The sequence below is a fragment of the Rhipicephalus microplus genome, chromosome 9 (genome assembly GCF_043290135.1).
Source record: "Rhipicephalus microplus isolate Deutch F79 chromosome 9, USDA_Rmic, whole genome shotgun sequence".
Lineage (NCBI taxonomy): Eukaryota > Metazoa > Arthropoda > Arachnida > Ixodida > Ixodidae > Rhipicephalus > Rhipicephalus microplus.
In genome coordinates this window covers 97744703-97768064 of record NC_134708.1, presented here as the reverse complement: position 1 = coordinate 97768064, position 23362 = coordinate 97744703, and the positions used below count along the sequence as shown (strand labels likewise).

Sequence of the window (23362 nt, the reverse complement as noted above, 5' to 3'; positions counted from 1 at the left end):
ATCATGAAATGACACAAGATTCCCAGACAAGAAGTATTTGAGAAGGTACAAGACACCACAGCGCTGATTCCATTCCGTACAATACGTCCTAATTGTATATTAACATGCCTCAAAACATTAGCACATTTGTTTTTATATATTCTTATATTGTAGCACTAAAGTTCTATGCAGAAATGTTTTAACATTTACCAATTTTGTTTCATTCAAATATCTCAAATGTTTTGTTTGGCAGCTCAAGATGTATCATTTTCACTTCAAACCAACCCATTTGCGTTGTTTTAGCTCCCTAACATAACTCATTAGAGTTTCACTGATAGCGGTTCTTGCTTGTCACTTTTGTAATGGGTGGGAGTAGGTGCTCTGCTAGCTTACCATCTAGGGACGACACTAATACATAAGCACTTCAAAAAAACGAGGCTCCACAAAAGGTGGGAAATACCACTGTTGAGTTCTACCTTGCCAGTAAAGGTTTTTTTTTTTCGCAATGGATCGCAGGGCAGCCTTACGTCAGCGAAACATATGCAGCCCCGAAAACTTTCTGACGTATTTCACAATACTACACAGTGATGGAAGGACGTTGCCGCTATTCAAATTATTGACACCTGTAGCACTGGTTCCCTGGTGATTACTATTAGTGCACATGATAATTTAGGGAAGCTTAAACTGGGCAACAACTATATCTAAATAAAATAAAAATTTGTTGCATATCAAGCCCAGAAAATATAAAAAAATGCTACAGGAAGTGAGCGCTAGAGCTAACAATAGTACTAAGTGTAATTATTGCGTTCTTATCGCAAGACGATAATAGCATTAGGATTGACGCTTCAATCTAAAGCTCTACAAGTATCCATCCCCTATAGGGTTGTAAAACCCGAATATAATTACGCGAGCATCTAGCGATTCTCCTCCATCGATATGCAGCCCCCGCTATCCTCGGGTCAGCCGTCAACGCCATAACCACTACACCGTCGTGGAAGATAACTTCTCACAGGTATGACAATGGGGCATCTAAGATGCGACCAGAAAAAATTCAGTGCCTATAAAATACACACGTCAGGACACTCATAAAAATGAATGGAGCTTTTTGTATAACAATATATTCGAATGCCTTCGTTAGCCATTTCAAGGTGGCTCCTAAAAATGCGTCATTATATAGGAACCTCATTGAAGTACATCGTTTAGCAGCTATCAGAATATTGGTTAATATGTGCTCTAGGCCCATTGCGATTATAATATATCGGTGGTCAACACTGTCTCTACAAACAAGTAAATTCAAGTCAATAGAAGTGTGAATTGTAGCAGAAATGATGCAGACAGTCAACAAGTAAGAATGAAGCAACGAGCTAACCTTCGCAGCACGTTAACCACATATATCAGTAAGCAAGCTGAAAAGAGAATGTGATATGGAAACAGGTAGTGTGGGGGTTAGAAAAGAAAAGGCAAGAAAGAAGTACGAATATTTCGATTGTTTCAAAAGCAATTTCTATAAAGGAAAATGACGTACGTCGAGATAGATTTTGTTAGGTGAATACTTATCCGGTTAGATCCAGTGTCGATACCCGGTGTTCTGTGGCTGATACAACGGTATTCACATACAAGTCAGTCTCATTGCATGTAACCCACTTACATCAACGAGATCTTTGAATTTGTCGATATTTGAAATCCACGATACACGAAGCCACCCCCGACTCTCGCCTACGAATGACACTACGGCGCCATCCGAAGGTGCACCAAAGACGCCGCATGCACTGTGGCTCACGGCACTGAACAGTGGCTAAGTGCCAAGTGTCGTGGTGATGAAACAATTATTAACAATGAAAAAGTGAGAAAACGAAATATTGCCTTCGTTTTATAGTATGCAAAAGGAAGGTGTTCATGTTGTAACTTTTTTTGCGTGACACGCCATGAAAGGACGCTGAATAAACGTATAAATGCTGCACGACTAAGCAAGCTAATGTTGAAGAGTTTCAGATGTGTACATAATCAGTTGTTCGCATCGCACAATGATGCCAACAGAAGCATGGGTATTTTTAACACCACAAGCGATAGGCTGATATTAAGCGCTGGTGATCGCGATAATGGTAGCCCTGTACTCTGCTACGTAAATCAACTTCAGCTCATGGCGCCTAGCTTCAGATGACATCAACCCGACTTGTCGGCTCTATCAAACAAGAGCATATGTAATTTTCATAAAATAGGATAACCAGACCTGCAATCACAACTGACGTTTCACGAGAATCAAGGTCCATTTGAAAAGCAATTGCGAGACCTGGCGTGGACATGTGGTAGAATGCTTGATTGCCACGTATAATGCTTCGGTTCAATCGCTGCTGGGAACCTGAAATTTATTTTTGGCATTCGTTGGGTAAACGCGTCCGACGTTAGGTTTTTCTAAACACTCACACGTAATACAGCCCATATGAGTTCGCGTCATTCATGAGCAGATTTCCAGTGCCAGCAACCTCTGGCGCACACTCGCATACCAGTGGCACATACCCGCCCGTGGTTAAGTGCCATTGACTGGCGGCAAATGTTGAAGAAGAAGAAGTTGTCACAGAGAACAGCCTCTGCTTCGAGCTCTCCGAGTATCTTAATTCTTTTGCTAAAATTTTTCAATAATCGACACTACTCGGAGGGGCGTTCCCATTAGAATGGGGGATCAAAACCCCATCCAGCAACCGGGACCGGGCCGACCACATCATAGTGCGTCTGACGCAAGTTCTCACCCCGGCGCAAGAGTGGCCCACGTTGACAATTCCGATGACTTCTCCGTTGAAGATATGGCTTCGGACAGCGACTACGTGGTCGTACCAAGCCGACGCCTGAAGAGGAAAATCAGCCGGACATCGCCGACTGGCCGGCAAGCACAGACAAAGGCGAGTAGCATGCGGTCGTACACCATTTCGTATGTGCCGACATCGAAGAAAGATATCTTAAACTCTCTAAATAGGCAGAGCCTGTCAGAGTACTGTGAGCTTATCGCTCCAGGGAAAGTCGTAGAAATACGCATAAATACCCGAAAGAACATACTGTACGTGGAGGTCACTACGAAGGCCTTATTGGACACGCTGAAAGCGATTGTTCGATTAGGAAACATTCCGGTTCGCGCATTCTCCGCGTACGACGAAGAAACGACAACAGGAGTTATATACTATGTGGATGAGGAAATAAGACTCGAGTCTCGAGAAACTGCTGTCATCGTCGGCTCCCGTGCTTGGATTCCACCGCTTTGGACGCACGCGATGTGTTAAAGTAGTGTTTCAGTCGAAGACGTTACCCACACATGTAAAATTTGGGTACTTGAGGCACTCGGTACGTCCTTACGTACCATAACCTCTGCAATGTCATAAATGCATGAAATTTGGGCACGTTAGTGCAGTTTGCAAGGGTGCAGTAACCTGCAAGCATTGCGGTGGCCTTCATGATGGTGATAACTGCAATGCTGTGGCCAAATGCCCAAACTGCTAAGGCGCCCACGACGCCACATCGAAGGAATGTTCCAAAATGAGGAATGAAATTAGTATCCTGAAGAAGATGGTTCGAGACCACTTCACTCACAGAGAAGCTTCAAGGGCTGTACGGCGCCGTAAACATCGTTCGCGATACCGACGCAAACGAAGCAGCAGTGCTCATAGCTTATCAAATTCGACACACAAAACCGTGCCCTCACCACCTCCAAGCCTACTTTTGTCGACCAGAAAGGAGGATACAGATGCTGAAATACGAATACAGTCCACGCAAGTACAATTTAACCAGTCATTGGCTCTCCCCACGTCGGAGACACCGTGGCCTTCACTACCGTCAAGAGCTACGATAGCGCCATCATCACATAGTGCCCCTACCCCCAATGAAGAAAACAAGATGGACAACGCAGATGTCAAGGCAATGCTTAAAAATTTGATGGGTTGGATGCGTAAGATTTTCAGCAGCCTAAACACTCCCGCTGCTAAGGCGGCTCTGTAGCTACTTGAGGTTTTGGAGCCTCGTCTACTGGTTTTTCAGTAAGTGAACATGGCACTGATGTTCGAAGAACGCATGCGCCAGTCGCTTGTTATGCAATGGAATGCTCGTTGCCTACGTGGCCGTCTGTCAGACTTTAGACAATGGCTTTTTAAATATCAATTTCCTGTTATCGTTATATGTGAACCGAATATGGTTTCAACTTTTCGTATATCTGGATATATCCAGATTTGGTCCCGCAGTGATCAACGCACGAGCAAAGTTCTCGTTTGTATACGCCGTGATTTGACGTTCTTGAGACATGAAGTCGCGTCGCATAGCAGCGATGATTACGTGAGCCTGACTATAACACATAAAAAGCGGACATTCTCCATAATAGGAGGATACATACACCCAAGCGCACAGGTGGACTGCTTCTACCTGGGGACCATTCTTCAAGCAGCACAAAGGCCACACATTGTGATCGGCGATTTTAATGCACAACATCCTCTCTGGGGTAGCACTACAACGAATTATCGCGGAAAGGATTTAGCCAATTTTATATGCAACTATGGACTAAGCGTACTCAACGACGCATCACCTACATTTGTTCGTTGCACGTCCTACAGCAGCTGCCTCGACCACTGTTTCGTTTCCAGAAGCCTTCTGTCTTCCGCATGTTGGTGCACAGATTTGGACACTCCCGGCAGTGACCACCTTCCAACCTATGTTCAGTTCAGGTGGTTTCGCCGCACGCACACACGCTATATCCGTCAAACCGACTGGACACTGTTCAAGGCATCTGTCAAGTCTGGGTGTGAGCACTCGACTGATTCATCCGAGGTAGAGAACATCATTGCTTTTTCACTGCGTGACACAACCAAACAGGTTAACCTACCGATGCAGAGATCAGCAGTTGACTCCCAATACGAGGCCCTTCGTGCAATCCGTCGCCGTCCCGAACGCCGATACAGACGAACGAAGTCGCCTTCAGACCTTTCGGCCTGTAGTCGAGCTCAACGACATATTCTTCGGCATCTTGACAAGATTGACAGGCAAAGTTGGAGAAATTTCTGTGGATCTCTGGACCCCAGGCAACCTCTATCTAAGATCTGGCGGGTGGTACGAAGTTTGCAGACAACTCCCCAACAACGTCAGCCATTTCAAGTTGTTGCTCTACATCAGGGACGGACAGAAGATGAGATAGCCAGTGACTACTGTAGCCTCATCGTGGACACCACTGATGGTCTTGCCACTAATGATCCTCTTACTACCATTGCGCCTCCATCGTCTGACGAGCGCCTTGATGTACGTTTTACAATACATGAGCTTGACGCTGCGATTTCTGCCTCCCGCCGATCATCGGCACCAGGACCTGACGGAATCACGTATGCTGCACTCAATGCTCCATTTGTGGGATACATTCGATACAGCATGCCGGTGTTCTCCAATATGAGACCTAGTTGTGTGAAGACACTAGTGAGTGTTCAAGCTCAATGCTTACGAAGATTCTTGGGTCTACTGCGCTGTACTTGAACAAATGGGACAATCGCAGAGGCTCGGGCTTGCCCCAACAGTGTATACATGCTCTGCGAGCCACTTAGAGTTCACCTCCGATTACTGAGAAGACACAGACAGCACCCACTGTCAGTACTACCCGCCACTCACCCAGATTGCAGTTTCTCAAGAGTAATATCGCGGCATGAAAATATTATACCATCAAGGTTTTCTCCGCCAAATGCCCCTGCAGTGCCTCCATGGGTCCTGTCTAAACCACCTGTCTCTTTTACGATACCTGGAATGACGAAGAAGTCGCTCATTTCTTCTGTTGGCCTCAGACAACTGACCCTATGTCACATTTATACAACGTACAGTGATTCTCTGCACGTGTACACCGACGGATCCACCACGCTAAACACCTCCGCCGCAGCCTTTGTCATCCCAGACATGGATATCGCTCGACGATTCAAAGTGGACCATAAAACCACATCAACTGCCGCAGAGCTTGTCGCTATTCGGGAGGCAATAAGATTTATTTCCGGAGAGTGACCTCGAGCCTGGACGATTTTCTGTGATGCCAAACCCGCTTTGCAAACCATTATTTGCATCATGAAGCAAGGTCCGTATTACAGCTTGGCAATAGAAATCACAGAGCTTATTCAGGTTGCTTCAACAAATGGTCATCTTATAACTTTCCAGTGGATTCCCGCTCATTGCGGCGTGATGGGAAACGAAGAGGCAGACGCTGAAGCTAAAAATGCCTTAAGCAGTGGCCCTGAAGTACGCATTGCGTTTTCACGAGCTGACGCGAACGCCCTGCTTCGCTGCGTGATGCGCAGCTACGCACTTCAGCACTAGACCAAACTGGAACGGCGACACCAGTGACTTCACAAATGGGACCCAGAAATGAGGTTCCGCATGCCTCCTAAATTGAAACGGCAACTCACAAGTATGATTCACCGCATTCGTCTTGGTGTAGCGTACACCAGACGTTACGCACATACCATCGGTCACAGTGACACCGGTCCTAATTGTGAACACTGTGATGTGCCAGAAACACTTGAGCACATATTTTGTCTGCCCAGCATACGCACGTGAACGACACACTGATTTCTTCTACTGAACTATATCGCAGTAGGTCATTAACTGATGAGACCATGTTGGGCCCTTGGCCAGACACCAACAGTGCAACTGCGGTCACTAGAGCAGTTATAACCTTTTTGGAAACAACTGGACTATGTGGGCGGCTATGAAATGTGTCTCAGCTAGAAAGAACACTACATACTCACCTATCTATCTCACCATCGTCATCTATTAATCTTTCTTTCCCCTTTCCCTTCCCCCAGTGTAGAGTAGCAGGCTAGAGCAAGCTATCGCTCAGGCCGACCTCTCTGCCTTTCTGTAAATAAACTCACCTTACCTTACCTTACCTTGATGATGTGCGTGATGGGATTGTGACAATATTCTCTATTTGACGAGCCATATTGCCACAGGAAAGTACCATTGCTCCGCGCAACGCGGACGTTGGGAACCAGAGAAACGCTAACGGCACGACTACGAGTGACGAAGCCAGCCGCAATGCACGAGCCGGCCCTGCATGCGCCCGGTACTCCGCCGAACAGCCAACGCGCGTGAAGAAGAGAACGAAGGTGCTCGAGGCAGAGGCTCACGGGGACTACCGCCCTTGGATCTTCTTGATTACTGTGCGTCGTTCACTTTGGGCACAAGTTCGCCCTTAATAAACCGTGTAAATAGAACATCGTTGTTGTGAGGCTGCTACATTCGTTACATTTTCTGGTGGAGGTGCTGGGTAGATGATTTCAACCCCCACGAGAGAGCGAAGTCCAAGCCCTGACCATCCGCAAGCCGTGGAGCTTACGCCGGTGCGCCAACGAATCAGTCACCGTATTCGAGGGGATTCACCAGAATTTGGATTACTTCCCCCAGTGCCAAGGGCATCAGCGAAGGAAACAAAAAACGCCACCACCATGACTAGCCAAGTTGCACCATCACAGCTCATTGTCAGCCAGCCCGTCATACCAAAGGTGTTCCATGGTGACCCATTCGAGGACGCCGAAGACTGGCTGGATCATTTCGAGAGGGTGGCGAACATAAACCAATGGAACGAAGCAGGCAAGTTGCGCAACGTATACGTCTCTTTGGAAGACGCAGCGCGAGTGTGGTACGAAAACCACGACGCATCTTTGACGTCCTGGGAAGAGTTCCGACGGCAGCTACTGTGTACGTTTGGTCACAATGATCGCCGGGAAAAGGCAGAAGCAGCTCTTCGTGCACGGAATCGACGCACAAATGAGACTGTCACTATGTACATAGAAGACATGTCCCGCCTGTTCAAGCGAGCTGATCCCAACATGACTGAAGACAAGAAGGTGCGTTATCTCATGCATGGGGTAATATAAGAGCTGCTCGTTTGACTCGTTCGCAATCCGCCGCGCACTGTTGCTGAGTTTCGGTCGGAAGCAACAACAATAGAAACGACGCTGCAGCAGAGAGCCTGGGAATACAATCGTGACGTAGCCTGTACATCAGCAGGGGTCTTCTCAGCAAACGTTGTCGATAATCTTGACACTCTGCGGGAGCTCATCCGGTCAGTTGTCAGGGAGGAACTACGCAAGCTGCAGCCACCCGATTCACCGGATCTGTATATTGCGGATGTTGTCCGAGAAGAAATTCGGCAGGTCATACGGGAGCCGCAAAGGGATGCACCACCGACACGACGCGCGGTAGCTTATTCTGAGGTGCTCAGGCGGCCTGCTGTCCATTGTGCGCCTATCGAGACACCTGGTACTTCCGCACCGACAACACGTAGCCCGCAACTCGCAGCGGCAACTCGAAGCGCACCTCTTCCGACAGAGACAAGACCTCGAAAAAGCGATGTATGGCGAGATGCGGAACGTAGGCCCCTATGCTCCCACTGTGGAGAGGCTGGCCATCTTTACCGGTTCTGCCGATATCGTAAAGCTGGTCTTCGAGGATTTGCGGTCAACGCACCGTGTCCGCGAAACGGCGAAAGGCCATCCGACATCGAAGAATACCTGTGCTCACGTCAGAGCTTCGACTTGCATCGTCGTCACCAACCGCAGTCACCATCCCCTCTACGTGAGCGCTCGCCAAGCCCACGTTCCCTTCCAAACGCACCTAGGCCTCGTTCGCCTAGTCCAAACCCGGGAAACTGAAGTGGGCGACCTGGGTAGGCGAGGCCGCTGGTGATTCGAAAAACGAAGATCCTTCACTGCGACACCAGCGTGACGACGACGACGACTGTCTCCAGGTAAAGAAGAGCAGTAATGAGAAGATAACTTCAGACATGCCGTTGGTAATTGACGGGCTAGAGCTCATGGCTTTAATCGATACCGGTGCGGATTACTCTGTGATATGCTACAATTTAGCGAAGTGCCTCAGGAAAGTTCTGACCGAATGGAGTGAATCTCAAGTACGTACGGCAGGCGGTCACCTTATTACGCCTCTCGGCAGATGCGCCACAAGAGTTGAGATACGAGGTTTCACTTACGTTGGTGACTTTGTTGTCCTGCCCGTATGTTCGAGAGAAGTTATACTCGGAATGGATTTTCTGCAAGCAAATGGTGCCATTATTAACTTGGAGAGGTCCAGCGTATCATTTTCGACGGAACAAGCTTTAAAGGTAGCTCGAGCAGGCGAGCAATACACCACTCCACTGTGCATCGTCAATCATGATGTAACTGTACCGCCGCAGAGCAGTGTAATGGTTCTAGTCAGAAATGATACGTTTGGTGACTACAAAGGTGTGGCAGACAGCAACATGGATGTTTTCCTGAAAAGAGGTGTTTGTGTGGCACGAGGGATTATCCAGCCACGAAACAGGTACGCAGACGTCCTCCTGACAAATTTTGGGAACGAACTCCAGCACATCGCAAAGGGGACAGCCATAGCCTTTCTTCATGAGGTTTGTGAAGCCACAGAAATATGCAGCCTTGAAACAACGTCAATGAATATGAAACCAACATCTGATGTCTGCGATGTAATATCCGTAAATCCCAATCTTTCAGTGATCCAACGTCAACAGCTATACGACCTTGTACGGGAATTTGGCAGCTGCTTCTCCAATAGTTCAAAGGTACGACGCACAACCATTCCAAAACACAGGATCGTAACAGACGAGACAACCAGGCCGGTACGCCAGCACCCGTACCGCGTTTCACCAAAAGAAAGGGAAGTCATCAAGAATCAAGTACAGGAGATGCTTGAAGATGATGTTATTCAACCTTCTAGCAGTCCGTGGGCATCTCCTGTAGTACTTATCAAGAAGGATAACACGCTAAAGTTGTGCGTCGACTACCGGAAATTAAATGCTGTGACTGAACGGGATGTATATACCCTCCCGCGTACTGACGACACATTAGACAGACTTCGGTGTGACAAGTTCTTTTCATCACTAGATCTGAACAGTGGATACTGGCAGATCGAAGTTGATGAACGTGATCGCGAGAAGACTGCTTTTGTTACCCCGGACGGACTCTAAGAATTCAAGGCTCTCCCTTTTGGTCTATGTTGTGCGCCGACAACGTTCCAATGCATGATGGACACTGTACCTTCCGGATTGAAGTGGCAGTGTTGCTTAGTGTACCTTGACGACGTGGTCATCTTCGCCGCTACATTCGAGGAGCATATCAAGCGGCTGCGAACAGTGTAGGAAGTAATCCGTTCGGCAGATTTGACCATCAAGCCAGAGAAGTGCCAATTAAGTTTTGAAGAGCCTCGATACCTTGGGCACGTTGTCAGCGCCCACGGTGTGCGCCCTGATCCCGAAAAGACAGCCGCCGTTGAAAGGTTCCCGGTGCCAGCAGACAAAAAGTCAGTAAGGAGATTCCTAGGTCTCTGTGCTTACTACCGACGATTTGTCAGAAATTTCTCGCAGATTGCAGAACCCTTGACGAAACTTACGAGAGAAGATGTACCTTTCCAGTGGGAAACAGAGCAACAAAGCGCCTTCAGCGAATTAAAAAAACGGTTTCAAAAGCCCCCAATCCTTTGTTATTTCGATGAAACAGCTGACACGGAAATACACACAGACGTCAGCAACATCCCGGCTGCGGCGGCTGCATTTCCGATGGAGGAGGAAATGTCGTAGGCTCGTGTGCTCAGATTTGGGTGCACGTTAAAAAACCCCAGGTGGTCGAAATTTCCGGAGCCCTCCACTACGGCGTCTCTCGTAATCATATAGTGGTTTTGGGACGTTAAACCACACAAATCAATCAATCAATCAACGCCAGCAACATCGGCCTAGGATGCATCCTAATACAGTGGCAGAATGGCAAAGAAAAGGTGGTAGCATACGCCAGCCCGACTCTAACAAAGGCGGAGACCAATTATTCGGCCACAGAGAAAGAATGCCTTGCTGTCATCTGGGCCATCAGTAAGTTTCGGCCTTACTTGTATGGTAGACCATTCAAGGCAGTCAGCGATCACCATGCCCTTTGCTGGCTCGCCAACCTCAAGGACCCGTCCGGACGACTTGGAATGTGGAGCCTCAGACTGCAAGAATTTGACATAAGTGTGGTATATCGATCTGGCAGGAAGCATACCAACGCCGACTGTTTGTCACAGGCACCTGCAGACACAGCACTATCAGATGAAGAGGACTTTCCATTCGTGGCTGTTGTGGAGACTTCTCAGTTAGCTGAAATTCAACATGCGGACGAAGAATTGCTCCCGCTCATCAAACACCTGAAAGGAGCTGACGCACAAGTACCTCGTATATTTTCTCGAAAGCTCGCATCGTTCTGCCTCCGAGGAGATGTCCTCTACAAGAGAAACTTTAAGCCCAACCGTGAAAAGCTTCTGCTTGTCGTTCCCGCAACTATGCGGCAAGAAATATTACAAGCGTGCCACGATGAGCCTACGTATGGACATTTGGGGGTCACTCAAACGCTTGCACGAATCAGTCAGCACAATTATTGGCCCAAGCTATTGTCTTCAATACAGCGCTATGTCAGAACACGCCGCGAGCGCCAAAGACAGAAAGCGCCTCGTGCTAAGCCAGCGGGCCTTCTGCACCCGATAGACCCACCGAAAGCACCCTTCCAACAAGTTGCATTGGACCTCCTTGGACCATTCCCGACATCTTTACTTGGCAAGAAGTGGATCGTTGTAGCGACTGATTATTTAACGAGATACGCGGAAACAGACTCCTTGCATCGAGGAACGGCAGCTGAGGTCGCCAAATGTTTTGTACAGAGCACAGTGCTACGGCATGGCGCTCCAACTGTTGTAATCACCGATCGCGGACCGGCTTTAACGGAACTCATGGAATGCCTGCTGAACATGACCCACACTGTTCACAGGAAAACTACCGCATATCACCCTCAAAGCAACGGCCTGACTGAATGCCTTAACAGAACTCTAGCTGACATGATATCTATGAATGTGGACGTCGAACACAAAAAGTGGGACGAAATTTTACCATACGTCAACTTCGCCTATAACACCGCCGTACAAGAGACTACCAAGATTACCCCATTTGAACTAGTTTACGGTCATGTAGTTGCCACAACACTGAACGCTATGTTACCTATAGATCAAGATGCCTACCCTTCTGATCTCGATGACTATATAGAGAGAGCGGAGGAGGCACGCCAATTAGCAAGGTATCGAATATGTCACCAACAACGAATCGATGCCGACCGCTACAACCGAGGAAGACGTGAAACACGGTACGAAATCGGTGACAAAGTGTGGATATGGACCCCAGTACGACGACGAGGCCTGTCTGAAAAACTCATTTGTCGATATTTCGGTCCTCACGAGGTAGTACAATGACTCAGCGACCTCGTTTATGAAGTCAAGCCTACAGGACATGGGCATTCTAAACGACGCAATCCCACCGAGCGTGTACACATTGTGCGCATGAAACCGTACTACGACCGGTACGAAGACTAGCCACCCCACTTGCTTGCTGTACAGCTATTTCCCTCTTACAAACCTTCCGAGACGGAAACGCTGCATACATTATCATCGAAACCATCGGGACGATGCCTCTTGAGAGGGGGGATAATGCCACAGGAAATTACCATTGCTCCGCGCAACGCGGACGTTTGGAACCAGAGAAACGCTAACGGCACGACTACGAGCGACGAAGTCAGCCGCAATGCACGAGCCGGCCCTGCATGCGCACGGTACTCCGCCGAACAGCCAACGCGCGTGAAGAAGAGAACGAGGGTGCTCGAGGCAGAGGCTCACGAGGACTACCGCCCTTGGATCTTCTTGATTGCTGTGCGTCGTTCACTTTGGGCACAAGTTCGCCCTTAATAAACCGTGTAAATAGAACATCGTTGTTGTGAGGCTGCTACATTCGTTACAATATTAGTCCAACCACTTTACCCTCCCATACTAATTTTGGTTCACGCTGCGGGGGTGATCACGACCGCACCCAGACGTAAGTGGCTAGATAGATATATAAGTACGCAGATAGATGCCAAAATGCAAAAATTCCAAAAATGAATACGACAGCACTGACGTTTCTATCGCCTTCGTTAGCCACCTCGTTAATAGACATGGTGCAATTATGGCTTCCTAGATTTGAATTCGCCTCACACACGCTCAAAAAACGCCCCTAACAACTCATGTGCACGAAGTACTACGCGTCCGGCAATGCCCCCTTCCGAAATCCTCGCTCGCGCCCTTCACCTGGTTCACCTGCCAACAGCCACGTGATTGGTCGGCTTGTGCCATGTGATCCATCTTCCCGGTCAGATCGTGCCTCACTTTCACTTGCTAACCCCCCCCCTACGTTTTTATATTTGCTGACCCCCCCTACGTTTTTTTATATAGCTGACCCCCCCCCCTTACGTTTTTATATTTTAAGTGAAAATCTAAGCCGTCTTGTTGAGCAGCTCGCTTTGCGGGACGTGACAGGCGAGTGGAGTGAGACAAAACCCACGTGCCCTAAATATAGATGACGTCCCGTTGCAGCGTCTCATTGCTGTCACAGAGCGCGCCTAAAGGCGTCACGTCGTAATGACCTCATCACAAGACGACACGTCGTGATGCCATTGCGTGGCATTGTCGCTTCACTAAAGGCGAGGCAATCAACGAGGTATTGCAATGTCATGCCATGTATCTGTATTAATGTTTCAGGCATTGGGAACAACGAATTTGGTTGATAACGGTATGGTAATGTTAATGCAGTGAGCCTCTCCTACACTGTGGCTATTCTCTTATAACAGTTGTAGTCTGTGCTCATATCCCGTTACGCCATATTTAGCATCCTGCATTTCGTTTTATTTCATTTTGTTCAAGAAAAAATTGTTACGCTTTCGCTTAGGAAACACGACTACAGACTGAAAAGACATCGGACTAGGTCATGCCACCATCACAGCAACACCATAGACACACCAACAAGCATCTGTCGTACAAAATACGCTGGTACATAAGCATCTAGAGTGATTAGAGAATTATAGAAAATAATGAGTGCGCAAGGACATAAACACAGTTGCCTTAAAGTGATATCGACACAACGAAATTTTACTCATAATGAGCCTCCAAAAAAGAAAGAATAAAAAGGTTTTCTCGCCGCTATTGCGAGGGAAATGCACAAAGATGTAATCAACATTCACTGGAAAAACGATATGAATAGGCACGCTGATGTACAGAGTGAAACCTACGAACAATATACTGATAAAACATTTTTAAAGAAAGAGGTTTTATATACAACTCAAACATGTCATTACAGAATGTTATGACCAATCACAGGACATTAAAACAAAGTGTACACGAATACAAGACATAAATCGCCACAAAATTTTATAAATCATTGGAGGCTTCGATTTCTTCTGATAGGAGTTATCTTGTTAGTTTTTTAATGAACTGATGTTCCATCCTGCAATAAGGCTCTTGAAGCGTGCTAGAGTACAGCATGTGGTCGAACGTATAACGAATTTGTCGTTTCTGACGACCCTTTATACAATGCAGGTGCGTTACATTCGTATACTTGGACTTGGCACATACGAAACTGGAGAGACGTGTTATGTGGCACGCCCTAAAGACTGGCGCAATGGGAGTCACGCGACTGGAATTCTTCCACAACTTTAGCGACTTCACTGGCGTGGTAAGCATTGAGAAATTCTGCAATGCTGCCTATGTATGTCGTTGGGTGAATCCCTTGAGCTTTATAGTAAAAAAGCGTGAGGGGACGTACTGCATACTTACTACAAGGAATATAAATCGCGCAAATAGCGACGCTTATGATACTCTTTTAGGTTGGGAGACCCGCCGACAAAATGTACAGAAAAAGGAGAATGCTAACCAGTCAGCCGAAACACGTAAAGTTTCGTTTACATCTTTTTTTGTGGTTAAAGAGACCCTTAGAGCCTTGTTACAGAATAACCCAGACGTGCCTGTGCGTTCTTTTTTTTTTCACTTGAAAAGATGTGCTCGCTAGTTTCTCAGCAAGGTTCATACGTTAAGCAGAGAGCACACCGACCTTGAATATACATGCAGTTAAACGTAGGCATCTCCCCCTCCCAAGCAGATTGCCATTACTTGAAAAATACGTCTCAAAGGCTTCTACTGTGAGTGTAGTGTGGTTAAATAATTCCCGAACTGAAATTCTGTGTACAGCCATTGCAGCAACTGCCGACAAGGCACAGACACGCATTCTTCTCTGCTTTTTACTTCCTTTTCCCTCTTCAGATGACTTTGGCAGAGTCAAACGTTTGTTGCAAGGCTATCGCAAGCATGATGAGCATCAAATACCTCAACCTTTCGAGAATGTGCTTCCTGAAGGAAGCGGTTCGGATTATTGGTAGCTACGTGGAGCAGACCACTTCGCTCACTCACATGGAGTTGCTTAACATTGAGGTGAGTGTAAAAAAAAACATTATTATCAGCCACTTCTAGGTCAACATTTGAGCAAGTAGTCATCGGGAGAGGGTAGCGGATTGCGGAAAATAAACGACACATGTTTGGACCCAAATAAAGAGAATGCAGTCGTGTTGTCTGAACAAAACATTGTGAATAACTTAAATAAATAACAAAAACTGTGCAGCTCTGTAAATGAGAAACACTAAGAACACAGCGGCATTTGAACCCGGGTCCCCTGCGTGCCAGCCCAAGATTCTACACTTAGCCACGCTGGTGTTACGAACTCAGTTACAAACTTGCCTTAGGTGGGAAAGGAATAGCGTTAACATGTGTATTAAAGTGTTTTAGAACTGCAAAAACATCCAGGAGTCACACAATGCAAATTCTGTAACGAACGGTTAATCCAATGTTCCAAAGCATTACAAAAGCTTCTTCATGATTACCTATTAAATGTGGTGCATACCCACTTCAGACGCAATTTTAATTCGTCGTCAGCCACTGCATAAGAGATCACACAAAGTTTGTTGCAAGTGTGTAGTGGATACCACGCTTCTCCGAGGAATGACGAAGGATAGCATAGTGAATACCGGCTTACTAAAACAGAAATTAGGATTGTTTATGGTGCATTGAGTACCCACTAGTGTTCTTGTAGCAGTTACGAAGAGTGTTTTGAAAAGGCTTTGAAACGTCGCTTTTCAAGCTTTTGCTGTGACTGTGCTGCGCGGTCTGCGTGGGCCTGGCGGTCTTTTTTTCTTTAATATAACCGCTACTATGAGCAATCGCTCGTGATTAGAATAAGTCGCAGCAAATGCGTTGTTTTGATTGATATGTGGAGTTTAACGTCCCAAAACCACCATATGATAGTGAGAGACGCTTTAAATGTGTTGTTTCCTTGCCTGGGCGGCCGCGTTTTCATACGAATCGAAATAATGAGGTTATTTTACATATATTTGAGCCCTTCGTAGAAATCTTTAGGTGATCTAAATTAGCAGAGGCCTCCACAATGGCGTGCCCTTTAGTCATGTCATAGTGTTTAGATGTAAATTGTCAAAAATTGCCATTAGTTATCCCAGCATGCCATAAACTGCAGACGCTGCCAGCGAGACTACGCGCGTGACTTAGCCCAAAATTTTCACGTTTTAATGCACATGAAGCATGCATTTCCTTGCACTATCACAGGCTGCCTTGTTTGTCTATTTTAATAAATACGCGTATTGTATCATCGTGGCCTATCATTTTTGATACGTAGGTTGCGATTAAACAGTAGTAGAGCTACAAAACGCAAGAAAGGTAGATGTCGCTTATTACTGAATGAGAAATGCCCGTTCAAACGAGAAACACCTTTAGAGCACCGCACTTGGGGTAATTTCTTGATGCTTTTGGCGTTTGGCATAATGCTTTTTTACGAATGATGTTTTGGAAGTATTCAGCGAATGCCTAGGGGCCCCAGTTTTACACCCTCCCCACTACCGAGTTGTCTCAAGAATTGGAAGAAAATTGGAATTAGTAGATTTAGGATTATTGTTGAAGGTAAATGATGCTTTCTAGCAGTAATCAACTGTAGCATGTAAGTCTTCGCTAGCATTTCGATCGAGTCATTTCAAAGTGGAAACAAGTGGTGTTAGCCTTGTAAGCAATCAGTCTTATTGCTCAAGTGGTGCCAACACAAGGTGCAACATAGCATAGTAAGGCTGGTCTAGAAGAAGCAGGGTACCCTGCATGGGTTATTACGAGGGCGGCTGCTAAACAGTATCAAAAAGACAGGACAACCAAAGCTAAAAAGAACAGCAGGAAGTAGTCACAATACTACAATATAGGATGTGCTACACCTTCGGAGACTTGACCATCACACCAAAAAAAGAACAAAAAAAGCAAGTCTGTCATGTGACTAGGGCGAAGGAATAAATGCGATAGCAAGAAATTTAAGTTCCACGCAAAAACGACAAGCAGCTCAATATGTTGAGCACGCCGCTACGGTACAAAAACAGGACGCATGAAAACTAAGAGGTATACACTGGACAAGTGTGATTTAACAAGCATCATAGCGGTTACGTTCTTCTATTTGAGGTACAGCTGACGCTTTTAGACTTTTCTTCTTTTTTTCTTTTAAAATGCGCAAGTAGAATGACGCTCATGCGTCTCCTGCCACGTGATGATGTCTGACACGGGTGACCATGTATTTTTTTTCCGTCCACATCATGAGTGGAATAAAAGGGGGGCCACTTTTTCTTGCGCATCTTAAGGGCAGTTTTCAGTTTGAAAGAATATGTCAAAGTGTTAGTGACAGAAAGTACGCCAGAGCTCTTCCGAGATCTGGATACACAGCGAGCGCTGAAACGTGTATTTAAATAGCTCGCCGTTATATAACCGGCACAAGCATCTACGTGCCCACGTCTGTAAATCACAGGCCGTGCGAAGAGCCCGAAACCATCGAGCATTATTTTGTTCATCACAGCGAGGCATGTCCTTTCAGGGACATTCTTAAAAAAACCATCAAAAGCGAATTTCCAAAACGGGGTGCATGTTCTGTTTCCTATAATTAAAAAAGACCAAGTGTAATACGCCATATGATTTAATTATGTTAGGATTGTATTCATTATGAAGGAGCTGCATAATTGGCTGACATGCCAAGCCACCTCCCCCGACAATATCTGTGCTCTGAGAAGCAGCAGCCAATGTGCATAGTGTTGTTGAAACTGGTCGCTTGTGTAATTTGCTGGACTTTCGAAGATTCATTGGACTATGTGAAATTGCGACTTGCGCGTGCATTGTACCGCAATTATGGATTGATGAAATGTATAGCAATATTTGATGCCATGATTTCCATGCAAAAAAAAAGCATGGCGAGTGGCTGTGCTGGCCATCGCAGCGAGATGCGGAGTGAGGGGTCACTGGCTCGAGTGCCCGGTGTGTTACTAAGGATTAATAAAGACCATAGTCGTTCTTGGGGGCCTTCGACCCAAAAATTTTGGTCTGCCTGTACATTTGTCTGTTTGTCCACCTTTAACAGTACTGGGCACTTTAAACGGCAACAGCAGGTATCCCAAACGGCCGACCCCATCCGCAGCGCCCACCAATGTTCGTACTTGTGTAATTGTCAATTAAAAAGCAGTTATCACGCATATCTGAGGCACCATAACAACACGTATATATTCTGTGTGTGCATCTTTTGCTAGAAAAGGCATACGTAAGTTATTCTAAAGACGATAGCGTTTATCACGCAGCACTTGCTGTGTAACGATCGCACGAAAACGGAAGTGTTTCCAACGCTTTGCTAAGACGACACGGTGGTGGCACCTGCCCGTCACCTTGAATTCTACACCTTATATTCTTATCACTAGCCGCCCGTTTTGTTTCCAAGATTACTGCCAGATAGCGCTCATGTCTCACGTGTGACGTGACTTGGTGCCTCCACTGCACGCTCGAGGCACTCTAACGCAGTGCCTCCAGAATACTATTAACCTATTTTCTTGCGCAAAACATCAAATAAACGTTCTGTTCACTCTCTCCAGACGCAAAACTATCGTCTTTCGACGACATTTGCAGAGTAACATGCAGATATCGAGCCGTTTTTTTTCTACTGATTCATTTTTATGCCTTTTTTACATATATATGTACAAATGCATATGCGGGACTTAACAGCTCCTGGCAAAAATCGGTCGAGAATGTCCTTATGATTGCTTTCGCAATGAAAGGCTGCTAGTTGGTGCGATGTCGAGGCTGCATCTACTGTTGGAAAAAGTAGCAGCAGGTTTACCCCGCTTTGAAGTTAAACAAAGAGTAAAGAAATAAACAGCAAATGTGCATAGAGAAACATGCAACAAGGTTCAGAACTGCCAAAGTAATGCAGATAAAATTCAATAATTTCGCGGTCAGTTTTACACTGGGTAAAATTGTCAGTGCGTAAATAATAAGTTACATTATTAGCCCAAAATGTTGAAAAATACAGCTAGGTTCTCATTCGGCTGTTCGTTGCGGCAAAGGTACCTTTCATCCAAGTTTTCATAAGACAGAAAGCTTGCAGTAGCCTGTGTTCAGCGCACATTAAGAATCACTGACTCGCTTTACTTGTTACTAGGAGATCAGATGTACATCATCCAGCCTTCGCGAGTATTATCAGAAGTGAATGTGCCATATATATCTCAGGGGTAGGTTGCGTCATGTTTATGTGTATTCAGCTAGTTTTTCCAAGCGTGATGCTTGTTTGTCCTAATTTTTTTCCAGAGCTCACTAATTACTCTTCGTTAGGAAATTAGTCTAGTTGCCAGTCTGCGCTGCTCTCTGTCGTTCATTTGCTCGACCGATTTCTATGACTGGCCATTTTTTAATTTCTCACAGGGACGCTTCCTTTAGTTATTTTTTTGCCCACCAAAACCAATCACGTCTTTAATAGGTTACGCTAGGGTTAGTGGTTACAAACGCACTGCTATCCAATGGCCAATGCATTGATTTTGACCACATGCTGTGAAAGTGCCCCATTTTTCAGCAACACACAGAATAAGTGATTTCGCTCAAAACATGTACCAACAACTCATAGAGGAAGCTCTCGATGTGGCGGCAATTCTTTGACATCTCGTCCCGACGTGAGAGCGACCCTTTATTGTTTCCCAATGAAAATAGCGGGATGGTTTATCCAGGGCAACAGTAAACTCTACTACCTACTTACCTCTATTCTTTATCCCTTACAGCTAGCAGGATGGCTGCTAGAATAAATTATCTAAGGTACCACATGCCACGAGATTAAATACCGGTTACGACGGCTGCATTTTAGATGGATGCGAAAATGCTGTAGGCTCATGTGCTTAGATTTCGGTGCACGTTAAAGAACCCCAGCTGGTTTAAATTTCCGGAGTCCTCCACTATGGTAACTCTCATATTCATGTGGTGGTTTTGGGACGTTCAAACGCACATATAAATCAAATCAAATCAAATGATCAAAGGTAGGACATGAATGGCAGCAGGTAACAGGCGACACCTTGCCGCTCAGAGTTCTCTTCGTTTGCGTTTCCGCACAGTCGTTTTTAACAAACCTACTTGTCTGGTTTCATTCAAGGCACCTCTTTTAACAGTGTAAGGCATGTAAAAGCACTGAGTTTATGTCTTATACCTATATATGGTCTGTAATCTTCTGTAAATTGCGGATCTTGCAGATTAATGACGCCAACGCTAGCCTCTTCCTGGGCCACTTGGCTCGCAACCGGAGTCTCAAGGCTCTGCGTGTGAACGAACACTTTGTGCTCGCGCGGGAAGGCGTGGCTCTCGCAGAAGTCGTCCTAAATCACGTGACCCTGGAAACGCTTCATGTAAGGCACACTGTTTTCTTCTGTTGCCAGTATTGAAGCTGTGCTCGGCAGAATTTTCTAGCAGAACTCTAGAAGTGGGAGACATTTCTATGAGTATAGCGCACCACGACAAAGACAAGGTGTCCTTGTCGTGGTGCTCTATGCCCTTATAAATGAACCACACCAACCAACTAGCCCGGCAACGTGTCTTAGGCATTTCTATTGTATACTTTTTTTCAGGGTAGTCAATTCTAAGATTTATATGTAGCAATATGCAAGTATCTCTGGTACTAATGATTACGGTAACTCCAGATAAGGTGATTCAGAAAATATTGCAAGTGATGAGGGAAGGTTGACGAGAAAATAACGATATCGTCTAAATAGCACAAGCAAGTCTTCCATTTCAAGCCTCGTAAAACTATGTCGATCATCCGCTCAAAATTTGCTGGATCATTGCAAAGGCCGAATGGCATGACATTGAATTTGTGCAGCCCATCTGGTGTTGAAAACACTGTCTCTTCTTTGTCACCCTCGTGCATGGGTATTTGCCAGTAACCTGAACGAAGGTCTAGGCTTGAGAAGTACTCGGCACCTTGAAGTGAATTCAAAGCATCGTCTATGCGCGGCATGGGGTAAATATCCTTGTGAGTAATCTTATTAAGTGCTCAGTAGTCCACGCAAAATCGCACGGATTCATCTTTTTTCCTTACTAAAACAACAGGGGATGACCAAGGACTCGCGGAGGGACGTATAATGTTCCGTTGCAGCATATCGGCTACGTTTTGTTCAATGACCTCACGCTCGGACGAAGAGACGCGATATGGTTGACGGCGTACGATGGAAGTGCCATCGGTCTGGATTTGAGGCCTAATAATGAACGCCTGTCCCAGACATGACGAATGGGCATCAAACAATCTCCAATGCTTTTGTAGCAAGGCAAGCAACTCGTCTGTCTTTGAAGAGGTCAGCTCTGGAATAATAGTCGCAGCAAGAACACAGGTGCTTGATGAACGTCCAATAGAAGGCAGGTCAGAACACGCTGGCATAAGCGGGACAACAGAGACAGGTTGGGATTCGGTAACGCAAGCCTTTGTGGTGCCTTTAGTGATGACAATTTTCTCAGACGTCTGGCTTGTAGCGTAGAGAAGTCCGGAGCCATTGTGGAACCGCGCTAGACCTGAAACAAGGGCTATACCTCTTGCGAGACAGCGTGCAGATGGTTGGACAAACACGTCACCAGAGTCGATCACATTAGAAGTGATGGTGACTATTCGCTGATGACCAGGTGGTAGCTCGGTGTCTTCCGCAGTGAGAAAGCAAACGGGCTTGTCATCCGCATAAAGGGCATAGTCGGTTTCCATCATATGGACATTTTCTCGACAGCAGATGGAAGCGTTCGCCGTAGACAGAAAATCCCAGCCTAATATAAGCTAGTGGGCACACGAACGCAGCACGGCAAACTGCAAAAATGGAGAAGACCCTCTATGAAAACACGAGCGGTGCACATAGCGGCAGGTCTGATGGCGTCCCCTTGAGCAGCGAGCAGTGTAGATCCATCATAAGGGGTTGTGACTTTTCGCAGACGTGAGCACAAGGAACAATCAATCAGAGATAAACAAGCACCAGTGTCTACTAAAGCGTCCACGTACATACCTTCTATTAAAACAGATGTGGTATTATATGGACGCACTGGAGGAATTTGTCTTTTCGTTCGATGCAGCTTTTCCTTCAAAAGCTGCAGAGGTTAGTTTTCCGAGCGTTGGTTGGTGAATTGCGAGACAGGTCGCAACGGAGACGTGAAGCGGCGGAGGGGTGATGGTGAGCGGCGTCTAGTAGAGCGGTAAGAAGTGGTTGGCTCAGATGTCGCAGTTTGAGACGGTGAGCGACGTAGCGGCGGATCATAAGGACGGCGTTGGAAAGCGTACCAGCTTGTCCCATCATCCCGTCTGTAGGTGTCGAATCCAGGACGCTCGTCCTGCTGACGCTTCCGACAGAAGCGTGCAATGTGACCCCGATAGCCGCAGTAATAAAAGATCGGGCGAGGCGGCTGCCATGGTGGGTGAAAGAGCTGGCTAGGCGCACTCGAAGATAAGGAAGCCAGTGGGACAGGCGTCGAGTGTGCGGGAATCGGTTGTACGACGGGTGGTGAGCCAGCGAGGACTTGTGCGTACGTCGGCTGTAGTCGAGGTACTGGAGAGTCTACATACGCTGGCCCGGTCAAGGACGCCAACTCCTCTTTGATAACGCCGCGCAAAACAGTTTTGGAGGGGGGAGGGGACTCGGTGTCATTGAGAGGCCCAAAGATTGCAGGTCTTCCCGTATAATTGCCTGGATCCTGGTATGCAAGGAGGCATCAGTTGTGGTGGTTTTTTCAGCACTGTCCGGCGGTAACCGTTTGGACTGAAGTTCCTCTAGGCGTTGGCACGTGGCAGCAACGTCAGCGACTGTGGTCAGGTTTTGTATGACCAAGGCATTGAACTCGACCGTGCCGATCCCTTTCAATAGATGATGAACTCTCTCTGATTCAGACATGGACGTGCTGAAACGGTGACAGAGAGCAAGCAAATCCTCTATGTACGATGTGTAAGACTCACCGAATTGTTGCTTGCGAGCATCCAGTGTCTTCTTCGCGAAAGCAGAACGAACCACTGGGATGCCGAAAATTTGGCGAAGCTGTTGCTTAGAACATGTCCAGTCCGTGATGACCATTTCATGATTGAAAAACCATGTTTTCGCTACGCCTGTCAGATAGAAAGAAACACGGCGAAGCTTGGTAGGAT

The 23362-nt window shown here is 46.5% G+C and overlaps 1 protein-coding gene across 3 annotated transcripts in view; it reads left to right on the top strand.

Moving 5' to 3' along the window:
* LOC142771424 (uncharacterized) overlaps window positions 1–23362 on the top strand; it is a 52686-nt gene that overhangs the window by 14817 nt on the left and 14507 nt on the right. For all 3 annotated transcript variants that reach the window (XM_075872905.1, XM_075872906.1, XM_075872904.1), the window contains 3 exons: window positions 14410–14545; window positions 15130–15297; window positions 20451–20603. In XM_075872905.1, coding sequence (XP_075729020.1) covers window positions 14465–14545; window positions 15130–15297; window positions 20451–20603 — 402 coding nt within the window. In that variant the 5' untranslated portion in view covers window positions 14410–14464. The remainder of the gene's footprint in view (window positions 1–14409; window positions 14546–15129; window positions 15298–20450; window positions 20604–23362) is intronic.